The sequence below is a fragment of the Myotis lucifugus genome, unplaced genomic scaffold (genome assembly GCF_000147115.1).
Source record: "Myotis lucifugus unplaced genomic scaffold, Myoluc2.0 scaffold_55, whole genome shotgun sequence".
Classification (NCBI taxonomy): Eukaryota; Metazoa; Chordata; class Mammalia; order Chiroptera; family Vespertilionidae; genus Myotis; species Myotis lucifugus.
Window position 1 is genome coordinate 2,912,880 of NW_005871103.1, and position 20,431 is coordinate 2,933,310.

A 20,431-nucleotide genomic window follows, 5' to 3' on the forward strand; every position below is an offset into this window, starting at 1 on the left:
CTTAGGCGACCCCTGTGAAAGGCTTGTTTGACCGCCAAAGGGGTCTCGACCCACAGGTTGAGAACCGCAGTGCTCTTCTTCCTCCCAAATGCCCCTTTGCAAAGGTGTAATCTAGTGAGGAAAATGAGCATGCTCTGTCGATGGATCCTTATGCTACCACCACTGAATGCCGGAGGCCGGTCCATCCTAGTTAATATGTTTACTCCCTTTAGCGCCATGTGTTTTAACCAAGGTCACCTCTCCGAGAAAGGTTGTTTCCCCAGGTGGGGATCTTTCCCTGAGGTTGGGGAGGGGATACAACCCCTTAATTGGGTGCCAGGCGGGTAATTAAGCTACATGGTCTTTACTCCCTGGAATGGAGATGAGAAACACCTTACAGGATTGAAATCGGCTGGTATAAATACGGATGTAATAAGACAATAAACGTCAGATCCTCATCAGTTCCTGACCAGAACTCCGACCAGAACTTTGGCTGGAGATCCTGGCTATAGGTCCTGACTAGGCTGCTGACCAACTGAAGGCTGTCTTCGTGTCATTCCTTCTTCGCCGACTCCGTCCACACCTTTGGGGACCCCTGGACCTGCTGGGATTGGACCCCAGCAACTGGACTCCTGTGTGTGCCGAGCACAGGCTCTGTGTGGAGACTGCGCCCTCTGAGGTGTGGTCCGTGATGCCCACCAGGAAGGGTGCTGGCAGGACCAGAGGTCACTGCACAAGCCCGTGTCAGGCACGTGCAGGGCCTCTGATAGCAAGTCCTTGAAATGAAGGGGGAAGAGCTGAAAGTGTGTGTCATTAACAGTGAGCATCGCCACTGCCTAGCTAGCAGATAAGTTAATTACACAGCCAGGGGAACATTTTTTATGCAGTGGGCATGGACGATATCACGGCAGCCCATGGGCGGGTCCAGGGAGCCGGGATCTGCTCAGAATGAAAGAATCCAGCGCTGCAGAACAGAACATCCTTTTCAGAGCCAAATGCTCTCACATAAGGGAAAGGATAAAAGCTGAAAAGAAGTAGGAGGGCCTGTGTGGCAGCATCTCTAAAAAAGACCAGGCTGGAAGAGAAAAGAGCGTGTACAACAGCGTTACTGACTAGAGTCAGTACCTCACATACTTGGAAGTTGCCAAGAGAATAAATCCTAAAAGTGCTCATCACAGGGAGAAACACATTTTGTAACTTTGTAGGGTGACAGATGGTACCTAGACTTATTGTGGGGATCATTTCACACTGCATACAAATATCAAACATTGTGTTGTACACCTGAAACTAATGTAATGCGATGTCAATTATGCCTCCATTTTAAAAAAGAAAGAAAAGAACTTGTAACACTGATAATACATAAAGAAAGTATGATTTAAAAGTAAACGCTAGGACCAGAGCAAATACAGAAGACATGCATTATATGGTAACGGAAGGAAACGGAACTTTTGTGGGGAGCATGTAGCAGAGGATACAGATATTGAATTACAATGTGGTACACCTGACATTTATATGGCGTTACTTCAATAAAAAATAAAGAAGACGTACATGTCCTTAGCTCACCATTGCCTGTTTCTAACACGCCTTTTAACGACCCTGGGAACAGAATTCTACAAAGAAGATGCATACTTATTTTTCCTCTGAGCAGCTACCAAGAAGACCCCAGACTTCAAGCTTAAAGGAGGGTCTTTGTAAAACTAGTGAATCCGGTCCAATCAAGTTAATGGCCACCGAGAGGTTGATGAAATGGGCGACTTACTGTTCAATAAGAACTTGTCATTATGGGACAAAGAGCTGCTTTGATCAAGCAAATCGCTGCAACAGTTCAGGGTTCGATTGATTCCTCAGCAATTAGTGGTAACGCGGTGCTAAAAGCAAAGCAAAGACAGATCTGACCGGAAATTGGTCTCCTCTGAGTTGAGAGGAGAGCAGGTCTCCTGGGAGAGCATCGCATCTGCATCGGGGGAGATGCTAGGATCCCCTGTCATGTAGATCCTCCTGCAGTTGCAACCTAAGTTTGGTTATGAATCTAGACTAGGAGACTTGGAAACCAGAATGTACCAGTCATGTACAATTTAAACCACCTTCCCTATATTAGTCACTAGGTACACAGGTTTTCCTTTAAACCTAATACTGAGTCTGTGGTCTTATATCCAACTAGAGGCCCGGTGCATGGATTTGTGCACCGGTGGGGTCTCTCGGCCTGGCCTGCGCCCTCTCCCAATCCAGGACCCCTCAGGGGATGTCGGACTGCTGGTTTTGGCCTGGTCCCCGCAGGCCAAATTATGTGAAATTTTCAAAAGCAACACTGCTACTGCTACAAAAAAGTAGAGAAATAACTAGGGGGAGATTTGCACCACTGACAAGCATTTAGTATCTTAAGATAGAAAGAGTACCCTGGCTGGTGTGTTCAGTGGTTAGAGCTTCGGCCCATGACCGAAGGGCCACAGGTTTGATTCCCATCAAGGGCTCATACTTGGTTTGCATGGTTAATCCCCACTCCTATCAGAGCTCCTGCCAGAGGTAACCAATCAGTGTGTTTCTCTCACATGGATGTTTCTCTCTCTCCCTCTCTCTCTCCCCTCATCTCTTCCTCCCTTCCACTCTCTAAAAATCAAGAAATATCCTCAAGTGAGGATTAATATTAACAGAAAATATAAAGAGTGTTTAAAATCAATAAGGAGACTTCCATAGAGGAACTGAGAAGGCGAAAAAGGCATTTTGTTAAAAAGGAATATCCATGTGGTTAGTACAAATGTGAAAAGAAATTCAACCTCATAATAATAATGAAAGAGTAAGGAGAAGCAACACCGCTACTGTCGCCAAAGCTCAGAACGGTTGATGGTTGCTAAAAGTGTATCGGCAAAGAGGGACACAGGTTCTCTGTTTAATAAATTGCTATATCATTTTTGGAAAAATAATACATATAATCTATAGTAATAAAAGTGTAATATGCTAATTAGACCAGATGTCCTTCCAGACGACCTTCCAGACAAAGCTGGGGCTGCAAGGGAAACTCGGGTCCTATTTTAATTTTTGTTGTTATTGTTATATTTTTCAAACCTTCAAAAGATTGTCGGCTCCTATCAATTACAAACGGAATGAAAAGTAAAATAGCTAAAAAGGGAGGGAGGAAGAGGTTCACGCAATGGAACTTCGGGCTTGGGCCCCAAGTCCTCGGGAATCGCGGGTGGAGAGCTCAGTGCAGCGCGCACGGCGCGGGCGGCGGGGCGATCCTGGAGGTGGCCAGCAGGGGCCGCTGCGGACGGAGGCGGACCCCGGCCCGGAAGCCGGCTGGCGGCGGCCAGGCGCACTCGCCGACTCCGCCCGCTTCCGCTTCCGCCGCCGCCGCCGCGGGTCTTCGCTGAGTCGCCGTCTGCTGAGCCCCCGCCGCCGCGATGCCGCTGGAGAACCTGGAGGAGGAGGGTCTGCCCAAGAACCCCGACCTGCGCATCGCGCAGCTGCGCTTCCTGCTCAGCCTGCCGGAGCACCGCGGGGACGCGGCCGTGCGCGACGAGCTGATGGCGGCCGTCCGCGACAACAGTGAGGCCCGCGCCGCCGAGTCAGCGGCCTAGGCCTGGCTGGGCTGGGCTGTGGGGGCGTGAGGCTTTCCGGGCGCAGGGGCGGGTTGGGGTCGGTCCCCGGTCCTTCGTAGCAGTCAGCGCACTGGCCGGTGTTACTTTCACACGTGACTCTATGTGCATCGACACGCTTCCCCTTTCCTCTCTCTTCCCTCTTCCCCTTCCCCTTGGACACCAGCCGCCCGAGGCGAACCGGGGGCTGCCTGTCCCACGGCCCTCGCAGAGGTTGGCGGTGGGAACGGGCCCTGGCGCTCACCTGCCCGCAGCGAGCACCTGCGCGTTGCCCAGCCCTTTGCAGCGCCGCCCGCTCCCTTCCTGGTCGCGGGTGGGGGACTGAGGGGTGTCCCACTCATGTCACGTCCCTCTTTCTGGCTCTCAGACATGGCTCCTTACTACGAAGCCTTGTGCAAATCCCTGGACTGGCAGGTGGACGTGGACCTGCTCAGTAAGATGAAGAAGGCGAACGAAGAAGAGCTGAAGCGCTTGGACGAGGAGCTGGAAGATGCAGAGAAGAACCTCGGGGAGAGTGAGATCCGCGATGCCATGATGACCAAGGCCGAGTACCTGTGCCGCATCGGTGACAAGGTGAGTGGAGGTGCTTCCCCTCGCTGTGGGGTCCGGAGCGGGCACTGGTGTGGGTTCATAGTGCCTTGTTTTGAAGTCAACTTCCTTTTTAAAAAGTTAGGAAGGTAACCACATACATGCTTCCCTGCACGAGTGAACCAGGACAAAGACGAGGAAAGAAAGCTAGTAGTCTTCTTGCCACACCCCATCACCTGCCCACAAACCGCAGCAGGTGTGCGCGCTGCCCCGGCTCTCTCCATACCCAGAGAAACAAGGGAACAGCAAAGATTTTTGTTTGTTTCACTGCTTTTTTAAAAAACTTTTTATTGATTAAGGTATTACAAATGTGTCTTTTTTCCCCTCCCATTGCTTCCCCTCCCAACCCCCACTCATGCCCTCACCCCCCTGGTGTCTGGGTCCATTGGTTTGGCTTATATGCATGCATACAAGTGCTTTGGTTGATCTCTCCCCCTTACCCCACCCTCCCCTACCTTCCCTCTGAGGTTTGAGCATCTGATCGATGCTTCTGTCTCTAAATCTGTTTTTGTTCATTGGTTTGTGTTGTTCATTATAGTCCACAAATGAGTGAGATCATGTGATATTTATCTTTCTCTGACTGACTTATTTCGCTTAGCATAATGCTCTCCAGCTCCATCACTGCTTTTACAAAATTTGGGATCATTCTCAGTAGTTCATTTTTCTTAGGTATCTTGGTTGGGAAGTATTGGTTCTGGAAAGACATTTTAAAAATAATTATTTAAATAAGGAGTAGTTTCCTTATAAGAAACTAAAACAGTTAATGTTAAAACTCTAGTTCGTTCTTCTTTGTTCTGTACCTCAAATATAACCTTTTTAGTTCTTTTTATTGTTCATTTACAGGCATATATATATATATATATATATATATATATATATATGAGAGAGAGAGAGAGGCGGGGAGATAGATAGATAGATAGATAGATAGATATTAGGTAGTATTGTGTTTAAATCTTAAAAAAATAAGTGGTGTATTTTTATTGTCCTGCTTGCTTTTTTTTTCAATCAGCATTATTTCTGAGTGATTTCCCATGTTCATAGACATAAATCTTGCTCATTCTGGCTAACTGCTAGCTAGCAGTCCATTGCGGGGCTCTGCCACAGTTTGCTTAGCTGTTCAGCTATTGATGGGCATGGATGTTGTTTTCAGCTGATTCTGCTATTTTTCAGCTGATTCTGCTATTGCAAGCTGCTGCTGTAAAAACACGCTTGTGTATGTCTGCTATTGTTTCTGTAGGGTATATTCTGTGCAGTGAAATTGCTGGGACAAGGAACAGTTTTTATCTTAATACGTGTGGCCATTTTTCCACAAAGCAGACCTCCTAATTTATACTCCACTGTCAGTGAGTGAGAGGGATACCCAGCTGTATTGGATCTTTAAGTTTTTAAAAAATTTAGTAGTTGTGTAATGGTGGCTAAGAGCAGCGGTCGCCAACTGGTGGTCCGCCGACCACTAGTGGTCCATGAGGTCCGAAAGGTTGGCTGTGCCTCGCCAGCACGACCAAGGGTGATCCAGAGTGGGGGGGTGAAAGGATTAAGGAAAGACAGACAAGAGAATAATAGCTGGGTCTTGGTGGGACGCTGCCTCCCTGATGAGGAGACAGCGCCAGCGCCCACAAGTGTCTTTATTTTATAGCAGATGCCACGAGGCAAGGTAGGGGCGTGATCACATTGGTTACAGCATTCTCGTGAGTTTCAACCTCACTCAACTACATGCACCCAAACTCTATCACAAGGCACGTGGGGCCACGTGTTCGGACCATAGGTTCAAGCTTACAACCACAGCCGTTGGCTATGATTGTGCTGGGAGGGCCCTGCCCTCCAGCTGGGACTTGCACGTGGCAATGAGAGGACCCTGTCCTTTCATTAGTCCGAGGCTTGAACCTGGCCAAAACACCGTAACCGCGCCCCACAGTTGGCGACCGCTGGTTAAGAGGATGGGGTTTGCCCTTACTTGTAAGCACTGCACCCTGAAGTATTTAGATGACAGATGACATGGTGTTAATATAAAAAATATACATATTGTGGGCTCTTGGATAAGAGAGGTTCTGTTTCTTGTTTCAGCAGTTATGATTTACTGGACCCTCAGTTTCCTCATCTGTTAAAAAGGGATAACGATAGTTTCTGCTTATTCAGATTAAAGATAAAGAGCTTAGATTAGTACCTGGCACAAAGTGCTTAAATGTTAAAATAAATTTAAAACAAGTTTTCCTCTTCTGATTATAAAGTTAAGATTTGTTCATGGGAAAAATTTGGAAAATGCAAAACATTTAAAAAAGAGCTAATGGGTTGTGTGGTTTTCTAGGTTGTGTCTGTGGTTTGGTTTTAAAGAAGATATTCATTATTACATGTGAATATTTTTGTTGGTTTGTTTGTAAAGCCAGGTATATTTTTTAAAGATCATGCCTATAGTAGTCGTGGAACATTGAAATAAAGTTGATGAATAAAAAGGCACACTGCAAAAGTTCAAGAGTAGAGAGAACAGAATAGTTCTTTTTGGCTTGGGTTGTTTCTAATGTAGGAGTAAAGGGAAACAGGTATTAAACTTTTCAGGTGAAGGTTTCTGTCGGTCAAAGTAGTTAACACTGGCTTCTTTCTTCCTGATTCAAAGCAGTCTTTTCTTTCAGTGGCTTCTGGGGATGTGTTTAGTTGTCTGGCGGTTAGTGGCGGTACATCAGGGCCAGGGCCAGGGCAGAGATGGATGGGATCACCCAGTTGGTCGGCCCGCTGGGATTAGAGTCAGCCGTAGCAATAAGAGTTTCCGAAGGCTTGGTTATCTTTGATCTGTCATCGGGAGGCAGCTCCCCAATGATACTTGTTTTGGACAATCCTCTAGCATCTGGAGAGTGCCCAATGTCCTCAGGGTTTTCATTTGCATCACTTCAGCCTGTTCCCGAAAGACTTCTTCCCTACCAAATGCTCCTCCAAAAACATGGTCAAGTCATGCACCAGGTGCTCCTGTTGTGGTTGTGCATCTGGGTCACTTCCAGGGTGGGCTACTGGATGGCCTTGTCCCATGGCTTGGCCATTTTGACATGCAGCGAGCTTCAGGCCCTGCAGACACCAGCCCAGCCCGAGAGAGCGCACTGCGTCTCAGTGAGCGAGGGCTGGGACATTGCCCCATGCGTCCAGGGTCTGAATGAGAAACTTCATGCTTTTGAGTCAGGTCTTGGGGAATTTCAATGAGAACATGCTTGAATCAATATCAGGCAGGTTGTAAATTTGTGATGTTCTAATATTGTATGCTTTTCAAGTAGCATTCTAAAAAGAACAGCTTTCTGTTCGTTGTTTTTTTTGAGAGAAAGGGAGAGAAAGAAAGAAGCATTGATTTTTGTTGTTCTACTTATTTATGCATTCATTGGTTGATTCATGTATGTGCCCTGGCTGGGGATCGAACCCACAGCCTTGGCGTATCGGTTCGATGCTCAAACCAACTGAGCTACCCTGCCAAGGCCCCTCCTGTTTACTCTGTTGTTTTGTTGTTGTTTTTTATTTACAATTACTAAATCATGGACTTACTGGATTTTTGTTATTGACTGTGTTACCACTGATTATAGTTATTATTCTTTATGGTGCTCAATTTGTTTCAGATTTGTTTGTGGGAGTTCCTTCAAGAAGGCTTCTTTGTCCTTTTGACATGATCTCATTAGTCATACAGCAAGATGCCACAGGCTCACCTGTTATTTTTTCTTTCCAAATGGGGAATCATCTATTTTTCCTAGGATCCCTGATTTCTTTTAGTGAGGGATAGTCTTTAGAAACCAAAATCTAAGTGCTGGATGTACCCATTACTTTTCTGCCAGTCCTTTTTATGAATTTATGAGGTATAACTAATACCTACATAAAACAAAGTCAGATATATAATAAAAGTACCAACTATGAACACATGATTTTGTCCAGGTTCATATTTTAAAGCAATGGAAATATTTTATTACACAGTGCATATTGTCTTCTAGATGTCCTTGGCCATATCTGGTGTATTTTTTTGTACTTGATGCAAGTAGCGAGAATAGTTTAATGCACCCCTGCGCGATTATCACCCAGCTTCAACAATTACCAATTCATGGCCATCTTGTTTCATCTCTACTCCTACTTATACCCCCCAACACCCCACCCCCATCCATTGTTAAGAAAATCCCAGATAGCTGATAGCTTTTGAAACTTCTAATCTTTTCTCACCTGTTGTCTTGATTTTCTTGACAGGAGGGTGCTCTGACAGCTTTTCGCAAGACATATGACAAAACTGTGGCACTAGGTCACCGACTGGATATTGTGTTCTATCTCCTTAGGATTGGCTTGTTTTATATGGACAATGATCTTATCACTCGAAACACAGAAAAGGCCAAAAGGTACTTGTTAGCAGTGGGGTTATATTCTCTCTAAATTATGATGCTATAGCAAGAGATTAATGTAAGAAATTTGCCTGTTTTCTTTTTACTACAATTACTAAATTTGGTCAAATAATTTATATATTTAGTAAAATATTTTTCTTAAATGTCCTTTTTTTTGAGTTGTTAAAGGTTGTTTTCTCTTTGAAAATAACATAAAACTTGTAAAAAGTGGCATTGTCTATTTCTAGATTTGACCTTACTGATTTTTATTTTATAGCTTAATAGAGGAAGGAGGAGACTGGGACAGGAGAAACCGCCTAAAAGTATATCAAGGTCTTTATTGTGTGGCTATTCGTGATTTCAAACAGGCAGCTGAACTCTTCCTTGACACTGTTTCTACATTTACGTCCTATGAGCTAATGGATTATAAAACCTTTGTGACTTACACTGTGTATGTCAGCATGATTGCCTTAGAAAGACCAGACCTCAGGGAAAAGGTAATGCCTGAATCTTTAACATTCACATTTAAAGATGCTTTTCTGACTTAAATACAAAAAAATCATTAAGGCATTTTTTTTAATTCCTAGGTTATTAAAGGAGCAGAGATTCTTGAAGTGCTGCATAGCCTTCCAGCCGTTCGGCAATATCTGTTTTCACTGTATGAATGCCGCTACTCAGTTTTCTTCCAGTCCTTAGGTAAGGATAGAGTTGCTCATCTTGATTATCTGTCTTCATCTTACTCCTGATCCTGTTGTCAGAGGACCTAGGTGACTTTCCACATATATGAGAAAATAGCTGTAGGTCTTCGATCCGTGTGGCTAATCTTTTGCCCAGGAGTTCCTAAAATTTAAAGAACTTGGCATTGATAATACTTCTCTTGTTAATGCTGCAAATTTCAGAAAATATTTGGTTAAATGGTTAGATGGCATTCACAAAGTTGGGGTGGGAGGCGCTCTAAATGATGATCATTCCATTTCAGAGTGGGTTTTGGTCCAGTGTTATGGAGTGCTTTATCGATGCGTAAGTGTTAGGCAACTTTATGAGAATTCAGACTCTACCTCATGTGATGGGAACAGGGCCCTTCAGGCATGCTGAAGTACTTGCTTGGCCTTACCTTCTTATGCATATGCAGATGCGTTTGCCCACAAGGTTGTATTGCAGAATTGCTATTCTCCCTTTCGCATGCTTGTGGATCTCCTGGTCATTACTCTGCTCAGCCAGAGCAAATACCTTCTCTGCAGTCCTGCTGTCCTTACTATATGCCCCTTCCTCTTATTGAGATATAAATTACATACCATAAAATTCACCATTTTAAAGTATAACTCAGTGGTTTTAGTATGTGGACAAGGTTATGCAACAATTACTGTCAATTCGAGAACATCTCTATCACCCCAAAAGGAAACCTGTATGCATTAGCAGTGACTTCCCGTTCTTCCCCTTGGCCCCTGACAACCACTAAACTTTATCTCTGGATTTGCTTGTTCTGGACATTTCATGGCCTTTTGTGCCTGACTTCGTTCACATAGCACAATGCTTTCATGGGCCATCCATGTTTTAGCATGTGTCATATCAGTGCTTCACTTAGTTTCATGGCTGAATGATATTCCATTGAATCGATGTACTGCAATTTGTTTATTCATTAGTTGATGGACATTTGGATTATCTCCAGTTTTTTACTATTAAAAATAAGCTATAATGAACATTTTTGTACAAGTTTTAGTGTGAATGTGTTTTCATTTCTCCTGGGAATGTACCTGGTAGTGGAATTACTGGGTTATGTGTTAACTCTTTGATTAATGTTTTGAGCAATTGCTAAACTTTTCCAAAGCAACCACACCATTTTACGTTCCCTCCATCAATGCGTGAGAATCCATATTTCCCCACATCTAACACTTATTATTGTAGCTTTTTAAAAAATATATATTTTTATTGATCTCAGAGAGGAAGGGAGAGTGGAGAGAGAGAGAGAGAGAGAGAGAGAGAGAGAGAGAGAGAGAAACATCAATGATGAGAGAGAATCATTGATTGTCTGCCTTCTACACGCCCCCTACTGGGGAACAGGCCCACAGTCCAGGCATGTGCCGTTGACTGGAATCGAACCCAGGACCCTTCAGTCCACAGGCCCATGCTCCATTCACTGAGACAAAACAGCTAGGGCTGTAGCTTTTAATTATAGGCATCTTAGTAGGTGTGAAGTGATACCTTGTGATATTTTGATTTGCATTTTTCTGATGACATGATTTTGAGCATTTTTTCATGTGCTTGTTTGGCATATAACTCATTTTTAAAACAACATATTGTTTTGTGATATTTTTCTTAGAGTTTGTTTCTTCTGCTAACTAGAGTTATTGGGAGCAAACTTTTATGTGTTTTTTTAAAAATATTTGTAGTGACCTCAGCACCAGCATAGCCCGGTATGTTATTGAGTGCTCTGTGTAAATGTCTATTGTATTAATTAAATCAATAACTTAAGGGAGCCCTGGCTGGCTAGCTCAGTTGGTTATAGTGTTGTCACGATACACCAAAGTTGTGGGATCAATCCCTGGTCAGGGCACATACAAGAGACAACCAATGAATGCATGGATAAGTGGAACAACAAATCAATGTTTCTCTCTCTCCCTCTCCCCCCGAGTAATAGTAATAACAATAATAATAATTTAAAAGAAGGGGGGGGGATTGCTATTCTAGGGTAATGAAATTGATGGCTTTTGGAAATCTGTGAATTTCTCCTCCCACTCTACCCATCGCTATTAGCAACCTTTTATTTCAACTTTCCTATGAAACTTTTTATCTTCACCAATTTTATACATCTCCCAGATATGTTAAATGAAGAAGACAGCATAGTTATTTTCTTTCCATGACAGAGTCATCTATTGTATTATTTATTCTGTTTTCGTTTAGTGAGACACTAGAGTTTCTCTGGCTTTGTAAGACTGTTTGCTTCTCCAGATATTCATAGACTGTGCTTTAAAATATCTCATGTGAAAAAAGAAATAGCATCCTGATTGTTTTTAGAAATTAAAAATAAACTGCCCGCTCGGTATGCTCAGTGGTTGAGCATTGACCTATGAACTAGGAGGTCATGGTTCCATTCCTGGTCAGGGCACATGCCCAGGTTGCAGGCTTGATCCCTGGTAGGGGGCGTGCAGGAGGCAGCCAATCGATTATTCTCTCATTGATGATTCTCTCTCATCGATGTTTCTATCTCTCTCTCCCTCTCCCTCTCCCTTCCTCTCTGGAATCAATAAAAATATATTTAAAAACAAACAAAACTGAGAAAGTGAGAGGTATTGTATCCCATCCTATTCCCAAATCCATATACACATTTACACATAACATTCTCCCAGAGATAACCAATTTAAGATTTTGTTACATATCCTTCCAAACCTTTTTTCATTTATGTGTACTTTAAAAAAACAAAACAAGGTCTATGCACACATGTATACAAGAAGGCCTTCTCTAACCTGTGACTGCCAGGGTCCTTTCCCCAGAGTCAGCTGCTGTCAGCAGGTTTCAGGTGTTTCCGTCAGGGGCAGTGGCATTTAGAGATACTGGGAACACCTTTAAACATGTGGGTGCATTTTATGTGCTGTTTTTCTAAGTAGTTTTTTTGTCTCTCCACAATATAATGTGTTTATCTTTCCATGTCACTCTACAAATAGGTGGTCATTGAGTCAGTAAGTGTTTTTAAGTGGCTGTCATTTATCAGGCTCTGAGTGTGTGTGTAGTGGCAGATAGTACAGGTGGTGCGCCTTGTAGCTTTCATTTGTTTTAAAGACCTAATACTTCATTGTATTAGATGTGCCATACTTTATCCCTTACTGATAAAAAGTTATGTCTAATTTTTCCGTGTTATAAGCAACCTTGTTTTGAACACTTGTTTACAATGCATCTTTTCCATATTCGCTTGTTATTTCCTTAGGAAAAAATTCAAGAAAATGAATTTTGCAAAGGGTAAATACATTTCTTCTTGATCATGGTAGAGTGTTAGGGAGGGAGAGGGGAATGGAGGGGAGAGAGAGAGAGAGAGAGAGATACATAGACTACTTGCCTTCCACACATTCCCTGACTGGGGCCAGGAATGGAACCTGCAACCCAGGTACATGCCCTTGGCCAGGAATCGAACCCACGATGCTCATAACCATTGATCAACATCGGCCAGGGTTATGTATTTCTTTTATTAGTGAGAATGAACATCATCTCGTGTTTAGGGCCATTGGTCTCCATGTTGCTAAATTGTGTTCCCTCTCTGCTTTGATCTTGATCATTTTTTCTTCTTGCCACAACTTTATGGCCTCATCCTTTGTGAGACCTCTAGCACTGACTGTCCTAGACTTGGTCACTGCCCTTTTCTCTCTCTTCATTCTGTCATCATACACCTGGATGGTAGTGATTCCCGAGTTCCTGCCTCCAGCCTCCAACTTTCCATCGAGCACCAGACCCGTGCATAACTGTTTCCTTGATATCTTCACTCACTGTCTAATAGGTGCATCCACTTGAACACTGCCAAAACCCCCATCCCACTCCTGACCTCCCCCCAAAAAGCACCTCCAAAAATAAAACAAAGTCTGTTTCTTCTCCAGAGAGTTTGATCTTGTTCAAGCCAGAAACACAAGTACTGTATATTCTTGATTTTTTCTTACGTTCCATAGCCCTGTCGCTGTCTCCCTGCTACCTTCTGAATCTGTCCTCCTGGGTACACTTGATACCTGAGCCTAGCCAGGCTCCCCCTGCCTTGGGACCTTCCTGTCATCACACTGCTCTGTCTTCTGCTCTCGCTTGGCCAGCTCCTCAGAAAGCTCTTCCCTGTCCACCCCAGTCCAGGGGAGGCCTCCTAGTCACACCCGTCATAACATTTTTTCTTAGCAGCACTTGGTAGTCTCTGAGAGTTCTTATTTTTTCACCCCTCTCTGCTGTTTGAAAATGTAGTTTCTGTGGCAGCAGGGATCTTGTCTTTTGGTTTCTGTCATATCTTCACTATTTAGAGCAGTGATCGGTAGTAGTTACTCAGTAAAATAATCTGTACTTACGTGAATTGCTCATAAATGTCCTGTGTACCATTTACTGTTCAATTAATCTTTTTTTTATTTACTTATAATAGCTCTTTATAGATCAAGGCTATTAATTCTTACATTGTAAATGTGTCCTCTAGTTATCTATTTATCTGAAAGAGATAGTTAAAATTTTTCATCTTATTCATTACAGCTGTTGTGGAACAAGAAATGAAAAAGGACTGGCTTTTTGCTCCTCATTATCGGTACTATGTGAGAGAAATGAGAATTCATGCCTACAGCCAGCTGCTGGAATCATATAGGTCATTAACCCTCGGCTACATGGCAGAAGCCTTTGGTGTTGGCGTGGAATTCATTGATCAGTAAGTTTACATACATCATGCTAACTCAGTTTTTAAAGTTACCTTTTGATGTGTGAATTTGTGCATTTTCTTCCTGTTTACAATGCTTCCCTCTATTAAGAAAAAATCTAAGAATTTTTCTTAAGATTATTATCAAAACAGTTATATTTGTCATCTCTGCCTTCATGACGTGCCCCTTCTATTAAGAGTTGTAGAGAGGGTAAGTGATTTTGCAAAAGGTGTTAGACCAGCTGTTACCAACCAAAGTAGTCTTTGGCTCCTTCTTTCTGGACCACCCTGCCACGGCAGGAATGACGCTAGATCACTATCCTGTAGTTCACGTTAGGTCGTATTTCAATGCCTTCCAGTTTTTAGGCTGCTGCTGCAATTCTGGTCAAATTGGCTGTTAAATATGGTGCCTGTAGCCCTTTAATGATTCCTCAAATACTTGCTACGCCATTACAATATGGTTCGCATTGTTTTGGATCCCATGGGCTTTTATTGTAGTTGTAGAGGAGAAGTGGCATGTAAGCAAATAAATATATGGGTCATTTAAGATAGAAATGAGTCTACAGAGATAATAAAATGGAATAGAAAGGTGTGTGTGGCTTCAGCATGGTGGTGAGGAAAGGGGTGGCTGTTGGAGAGTTTGTGTAGGGCCCGTAGGCCATGGTATGGCGCTTGGGTTTGAGTCTCCGTGCTGTGGGGAGCCATTGGAGAATTTTAAGCATGGGAGTGATGTGATTCCGTGCTGTGTCTCATACAGACCAAGAGAATACCTCGTGGAGATGTTACGGTGGCTTGGACGAGGGTAGTGGGAGTGTAGCTGAGAAGTAGACATTCAGAATGTGCTGTCTTAATGTTCATGATGTAATTTTCAGTGGCCCACAATGAAAAAACATGGTGTTTATATAGTTAAGTGCAGCTGCATTTCACTTAAATAAGACCATTTTCTTTTTAGTGGTGTTTTTCCTGATATTTCAAAAAAATTTCAAGCATGCAGAAGTTTCTGAAGAATTAGAGTAAATTCCCATATATCCTTGGTTGTCTAATATTTTGTTATATTTGCTTTATCACCTACCTGTTCATCCATCTTACTTTTTAACTACTTCATAGTAAGTTTCAGACTCCTGTTCATTTTATCCCCAAACTTCAGCATGTATATCAGCATTTGCTCATGGGCTTGTTTTGAGGTAATATGTGCATTCAGTGAAATGTACGATCTTACCGTGTCACCCACACTCCCTTCCTTTAAAGAAAAAAGGCATTAGTAGTAATGTTTGTTTTTTAAAAAGTATCCTTACCAAGGAAGAAGGCTGGTATCCCTAGGTTGGTTTTGTTGTTTCATTTCTGAATTAACTAGTCTGTGAGATTTGCCTGGTAACCATGAGAGTTAATTACTAGCATGGGGGATGGCCATTATTAATGGTTTTCATGAATCAGTGGAAGGAGTGAGCAAATGCATGGAAGATGGGGTTGGCCTGCCTTCTCCTTCTAAGTCGGCCACTAAAGAGCGGTGTGGCCTTGGGCAGGTTCTGTCCCTTCCTCAGTTTAACTATGGTGTGGTGGTGATAAAGCCGTCACTAATTGTGGTCAAAGTGAAGCTCAAATTCAGTGTGACATCTGAAGCAGGACAGTGCCATTTAGATACACCCACTGCAGTATTCTTTAAGTCATTTAAATGACATGTTTATTCAAAGCACGTGGCACATTTCGAGGTAGCTGGTATTTGAATTGTTTGGTTTTTTTCCTTTTCCAAGACCAGCTCTAGAGACAAAGGTTGTACCACTCAACTCTAATTGTTGTTCCCTAGAAAAGCCATGTTTTACCTGCTTCAAGTCTGGGTTTTCATGAGTTCTTTTTTCCCACCATAAAAATTTATTTTAGGTGAAATCCTTTATTTTTTAATGTTTTTATTGATTTTTAGAGAGAGGAAGGAAAATGGAGAGAGAGAGAAACATCTATCAGCTGCCTCCTGCACAACCCCCTACTGGGGATCGAGCCAGCAACCTAGGCATGTGCCCTAACTGGGAATCCAACTCTTGGTATATGGGTTGAGGGTCAACGTTGAACCACTAAGTCATACTGGCCAGGCTAGGTGAAATCCTTTTTATTTTATATTTTTTATTAATCCTCACCCGATGATACTTTTTCATTGATTTTTAGAGAGAGTGATAGGGATGGGGGGAGACAGAGAGATAAACATAGATGTGAGAGAGACATCAATTGGTTGCCTCCTGCATGCACCCTGACCAGGGCCAGGGATCGAGCCTGCAACCAAGGTACATGCCCTTGACTGGGAATCGAACCTAGGATCCTTCAGTTCGAGGGTCGATGCTCTATCCACTGAGCCAAATTGGCTAGGGCTTGTTGATAGGATTTAAAGCAGGGAATGGGACTTCAGTGCCAAGTTACGGCATTAGGAGTGAAACTTTGTTGTGCCCAGATTACTCTTGGCACACAGAGTTTAGAATGAGTGTAATTGGGGTTGGTATTTGGTCCAGGTGCCTGAGAAGTGGACACATCCACAGATGGCTTCTTGTGGGCATTTAGACCGGATGTCACTGCATATTTAGGGTTTTAATAGGAAGTGGTGGAATAGCACAGGTAAATTAGGGATGTGTTTGAGAAACGAGTGGCCTAGTTGTACCTGATGGAGTGTGTGATAGATGTACAGGAGTCCACTGAGCTAAGCCTAGAAGGATCTCTTTGGGGTCTTCATCTCCCGCTGCCTAAGCTGGTCTGGTGACAATGGGATGGACAGGAGCAGCGGAATTGTCAGCAGTCGGGCTCTAGAGCCGAACAGTAGATCTAAGCTCAGCAGAGGGCATTCTTGAGTCAGAGTTTGCTTGTAAGTCAAATCCAGTGTAGTTGTCTATCTGGCTGCCTGGTATCTTGTTCCTAAATCAGAACGTCAAGATTTTTCTTGAGAGGTTTTCTTTCCTGTTCTATAGCTTTGGGTAGGACTACGAAAGCTGGCGATGATTGAACTTGTGTAATTCTGTCTGTGTACTTCAGTCCCAGAATAAGAGTTGCAACTGTTTTCCTGGAATATAAATATAAATGAGTTTAGAAACAATGCTGATCTTGTTTAATTTTAATTATTTTTACATATAAAAATACTTCTATTGACTTCAGAGAAGAAGGGAGAGGGAAAGAGAGATAGAAACATCAGAGAATCATTGATCGGCTGCCTCCTGCATGCCCCCTACTGAGGATCCAGCTTGCAACCTGGGCATGTGCCCTGACCTGGAATAGAACTGTGACCTCCTGGTTCAAAGGTTGATGCTCAACCACTGAACCCTGCCTGCCAGGCTGGGCTGAGCTATTTAATTTTTAGATTTTACCTAAAGCCATTCAGTTAACTCAAAAACTAGCAGTTGAATCAAATATATTTTGGTTGAATTGTTGAATAAAGCATGCTGTATAAACGTTACAGTTCTTGCTAGTATAGGATAACCTCTAGCTTAAAATCTTTAGTAGCATAACTTAATTCAAGGCATAGTGCGTCTTTCACCGGTGACTGACCAGTGGCAACTAGTTACGATATTGATCATTTCTTTTAAAGCACAAGTCAAAGCAGCACACTTTACACACTTCATCTAATTGTAATGGTTGCTTTTCAGTAAGTGTCAGGCATGGTGTTTACCCCTGACCTTCCTTAATGGTGCTTTAGACTTTGTCCTGCCCAATACAGTGGCATTTCACTGTAGGTTTAATTTGCAGTTTTAATGAGTGAAGTTGATTTTTTTATGTATGTCCTTTGCCCGATTTGTAGTATTTTCTACTTTATAATGCAAACATCTTTTATTCACATTGTCTTTTAGTTTTTGACTTGGTCTTGATGGTATTTTCCTATGTAGAAATTCTCTTTAATCAAAGTTTATCCATTTTTCTTATGTGGTTTCTTAGGCTCTCTCAACACCATTTATTGACTAAGCCAACCTTTCCCCATTGGTTTGCAATGGCACGTTTGTTAGAAATTGGATTCTGTTGGTGTTTATGTGCTTGGATCAGGTTGTTTTACTATCTGGGAGAATAATCTGGTACTTAATTTCTATTTGAAATCTGATTTTTCTTGATTCGGAGGACTCACTGTATGAATCTCTAAGTTTAACACAAATAGATTTTTATTTTAAAGGAGTCATCTTTTCATTTATTCTCTTTAGCAGCATAATAGAGCTGTCTTCATACAGCTTTTATACATTACTTAGCATTTACATTTTTTCCTCTGTCATATAGTAATAGGTAGAGAGTAAACTGTCTTTAGAGAGTTTCACTACTGATGCTGGTTTTTGAGGTATACATGTAACCATAACCATATTGTTTAAATAGCTGTCTTAATTATGAGGTTTGGGTCATAAATGGATATAGAGTCTCAAATACCTTTTTCACATTCACAGCACATTAAACCCATCATCTTTGCATTCCTGATCCTAATTTATTATAGCATATTATTATTTTTTCTCCTTCATGCTCTCTAGGATTTTGAAAGTCCTGAGAACTACCTGCTCCTTAACAGTTAAGTTGAAGGAAACTGGGTAGTTTAAAGTTTAATAAGTGCCCTCAAGCTCCCAATAAATCCTGTATCCTGTTATTTTTCCTTCTGCCCCCCCCCCCCCCCCCCCCCCGCCAGTGTCTATCTCTGAGCACCTCTGTAGCTCTAAAAACTTGCTGTGAATGGTTTCATTCTTTGCCACCTACACTCCATCTGAGTATGAAACTCTGGGGTCATGTTTATGCTGGTAGGTGACTTACTCTTTGGGGATAGTCCTGTAATACACCAAAGATGTTCTCAACCTTCTGGCCCTTTAAATACAGTTCCTCATGTTGTGGTGACCCCCAAACATAAAATTATTTTTGTTGCTACTTCATAACTGTAATGTTGCTACTGTTATGAATCGTAATGTAAATATCTGATATGCAGGATGGTCTTAGGCGACCCTTGTGAAAGGGTCATTCGACTGCCAAAGGGGTTGCGACCCACGGGTTGAGAACCGCTGCTCTACACATTCAGTAGCTAAGGATGGAGGGAACTCAGTGTTACCTTGTAAGACAATTGAATCGTGTATTTAGTGCACTTTATAGTTTCCTAAGATTCCTCATAAGACAGATGCTAAAGGTTTTTTTTCTCTCATTAGGGAACTCTCCAGATTTATTGCTGCTGGGAGACTACACTGCAAAATAGATAAAGTGAACGAAATAGTGGAAACCAACAGGTACATTTCGTTTGTGTAATACTCCCCATAATAAGGGACATTATTATATTTCATTTTTTTCCTTCACCATTTATCCCCCTATGCCCGCTTCCACCTCCCACCCCCGCAATCCCCACGCTGTTGTCTGTGTCCATGAGTTTTGGGTTTTTTCTCAATCCTTCCACCTGCTCTATCTATGAGTCTGTCTCTGTTTTCCTTGTTAGTTCAGTTTGTTCATTACATTCCACACATGAGTGAAATCATATGGCATTTGTCTTTCTCTGATTGGCTTATTTCACTTAGGGACATTCTTAAGTGCCTTCTTTTAAAAGTAGGTCAACTATTGTTACAGAGTAATATGACTAGTAAATAATTCATTTTTTTTCTTGACTTTATTTATAGACCTGATAGCAAGAACTGGCAGTACCAAGAAACTATCAAGAAAGGAGATCTGCTACTAAACAGAGTTCAGAAACTTTCCAGAGTAATTAATATGTAAAACCATGTAAACAAAGGATTTCCTTTGGAGATAATGACGTGGAATTTTTATAGCGCATTTCACTATGTGCCCAGTTCAGCTGTATAAAAGGAATACTGTGTTGTTTCTGTCAGTTTACTTTTTTCTTAAACATATCTACATCAAGCATGGGGTCTGGTAATGTTAAAATGTTCTCTTTTTGTCATTTAAACCTCTCTGGTTTATGGTATAATGGGTTACAGCCAGAGGCTCTATGGTACCTGAGTTCAAATACTAACGGCCTCATTGGTAAAACAGGTAAGTAATACAAGTCCATCATTTCTTATTTTTAAGCCTCCTGAATTTTAGAAGAGTACATGCTATATATTGCAGACCAAAACTAAGTGTCTCCCACTGGTGCACAAAAGACAGAAGGTACTTATATCCTAAGCTTTCCATAGAAAACGTAGCCATAGAAGGTGGGAAGTTAGTCTTTAGGAGGCCAACCTCAGTAAACAGTTAAAAAAAACTACGTATTGGCAAAGGGATTTCCCCCCCAACAAACAGAACCATGGTAATAGCAGTGAGGAAAATGAGGTTGTCCCTTGTCTCTCCCCCTCCCCTAATTATAAAATAAACTCAGTGAGTCAGATGGGGATTAGTGCTGTGACTAAAATATGAAACCTGATAAAGGAGACAGAGTGAAATAGGGTATGAAGGGCTATCTTCTGTGGGGTGTCACAGCAGGTCTCTGCTAAGGTTACATTTCAATAAAAAGGAGGGAGGGAGAGACCATGCAAACATCTGGAGGTTTTAAGCAGAGTAATGGCCCGGTTTGACTTACCTTGTGGCACGGACTGTAGAGGCCGCTGGATCTGCTGAAAGATTGGAATGGGGGAGAGGATGATCCCAGGGGTTTTGAATGGGAACCT

The 20,431-nt window shown here is 42.5% G+C and overlaps 1 protein-coding gene and 1 pseudogene across 2 annotated transcripts; one reads left to right on the forward strand and one right to left on the reverse strand.

Moving 5' to 3' along the window:
* The first annotated feature begins 3,211 nt into the window (after positions 1-3,211).
* PSMD6 (proteasome 26S subunit, non-ATPase 6) lies at positions 3,212-19,653 on the forward strand. 2 transcript variants are annotated; one of them, XM_006089036.2, is made up of 8 exons: positions 3,212-3,522; positions 3,940-4,145; positions 8,364-8,509; positions 8,769-8,988; positions 9,079-9,187; positions 13,697-13,865; positions 18,986-19,063; positions 19,445-19,653. In XM_006089036.2, exons 1-8 carry the CDS (start codon positions 3,378-3,380, stop codon positions 19,539-19,541), a joined length of 1,170 nt encoding a protein of 389 aa, XP_006089098.1. In that variant the 5' UTR covers positions 3,212-3,377; the 3' UTR covers positions 19,542-19,653. The 2 variants fall into 2 exon arrangements, with proteins under 2 accessions (XP_006089098.1, XP_023609823.1); XM_023754055.1 differs by lacking the exons at positions 18,986-19,063; positions 19,445-19,653 and adding an exon at positions 18,329-18,404 and having other exon boundaries at positions 3,306-3,522.
* Positions 6,318-7,189, reverse strand: LOC106697219 (annotated as a pseudogene).
* Positions 19,654-20,431: the final 778 nt, after the last annotated feature.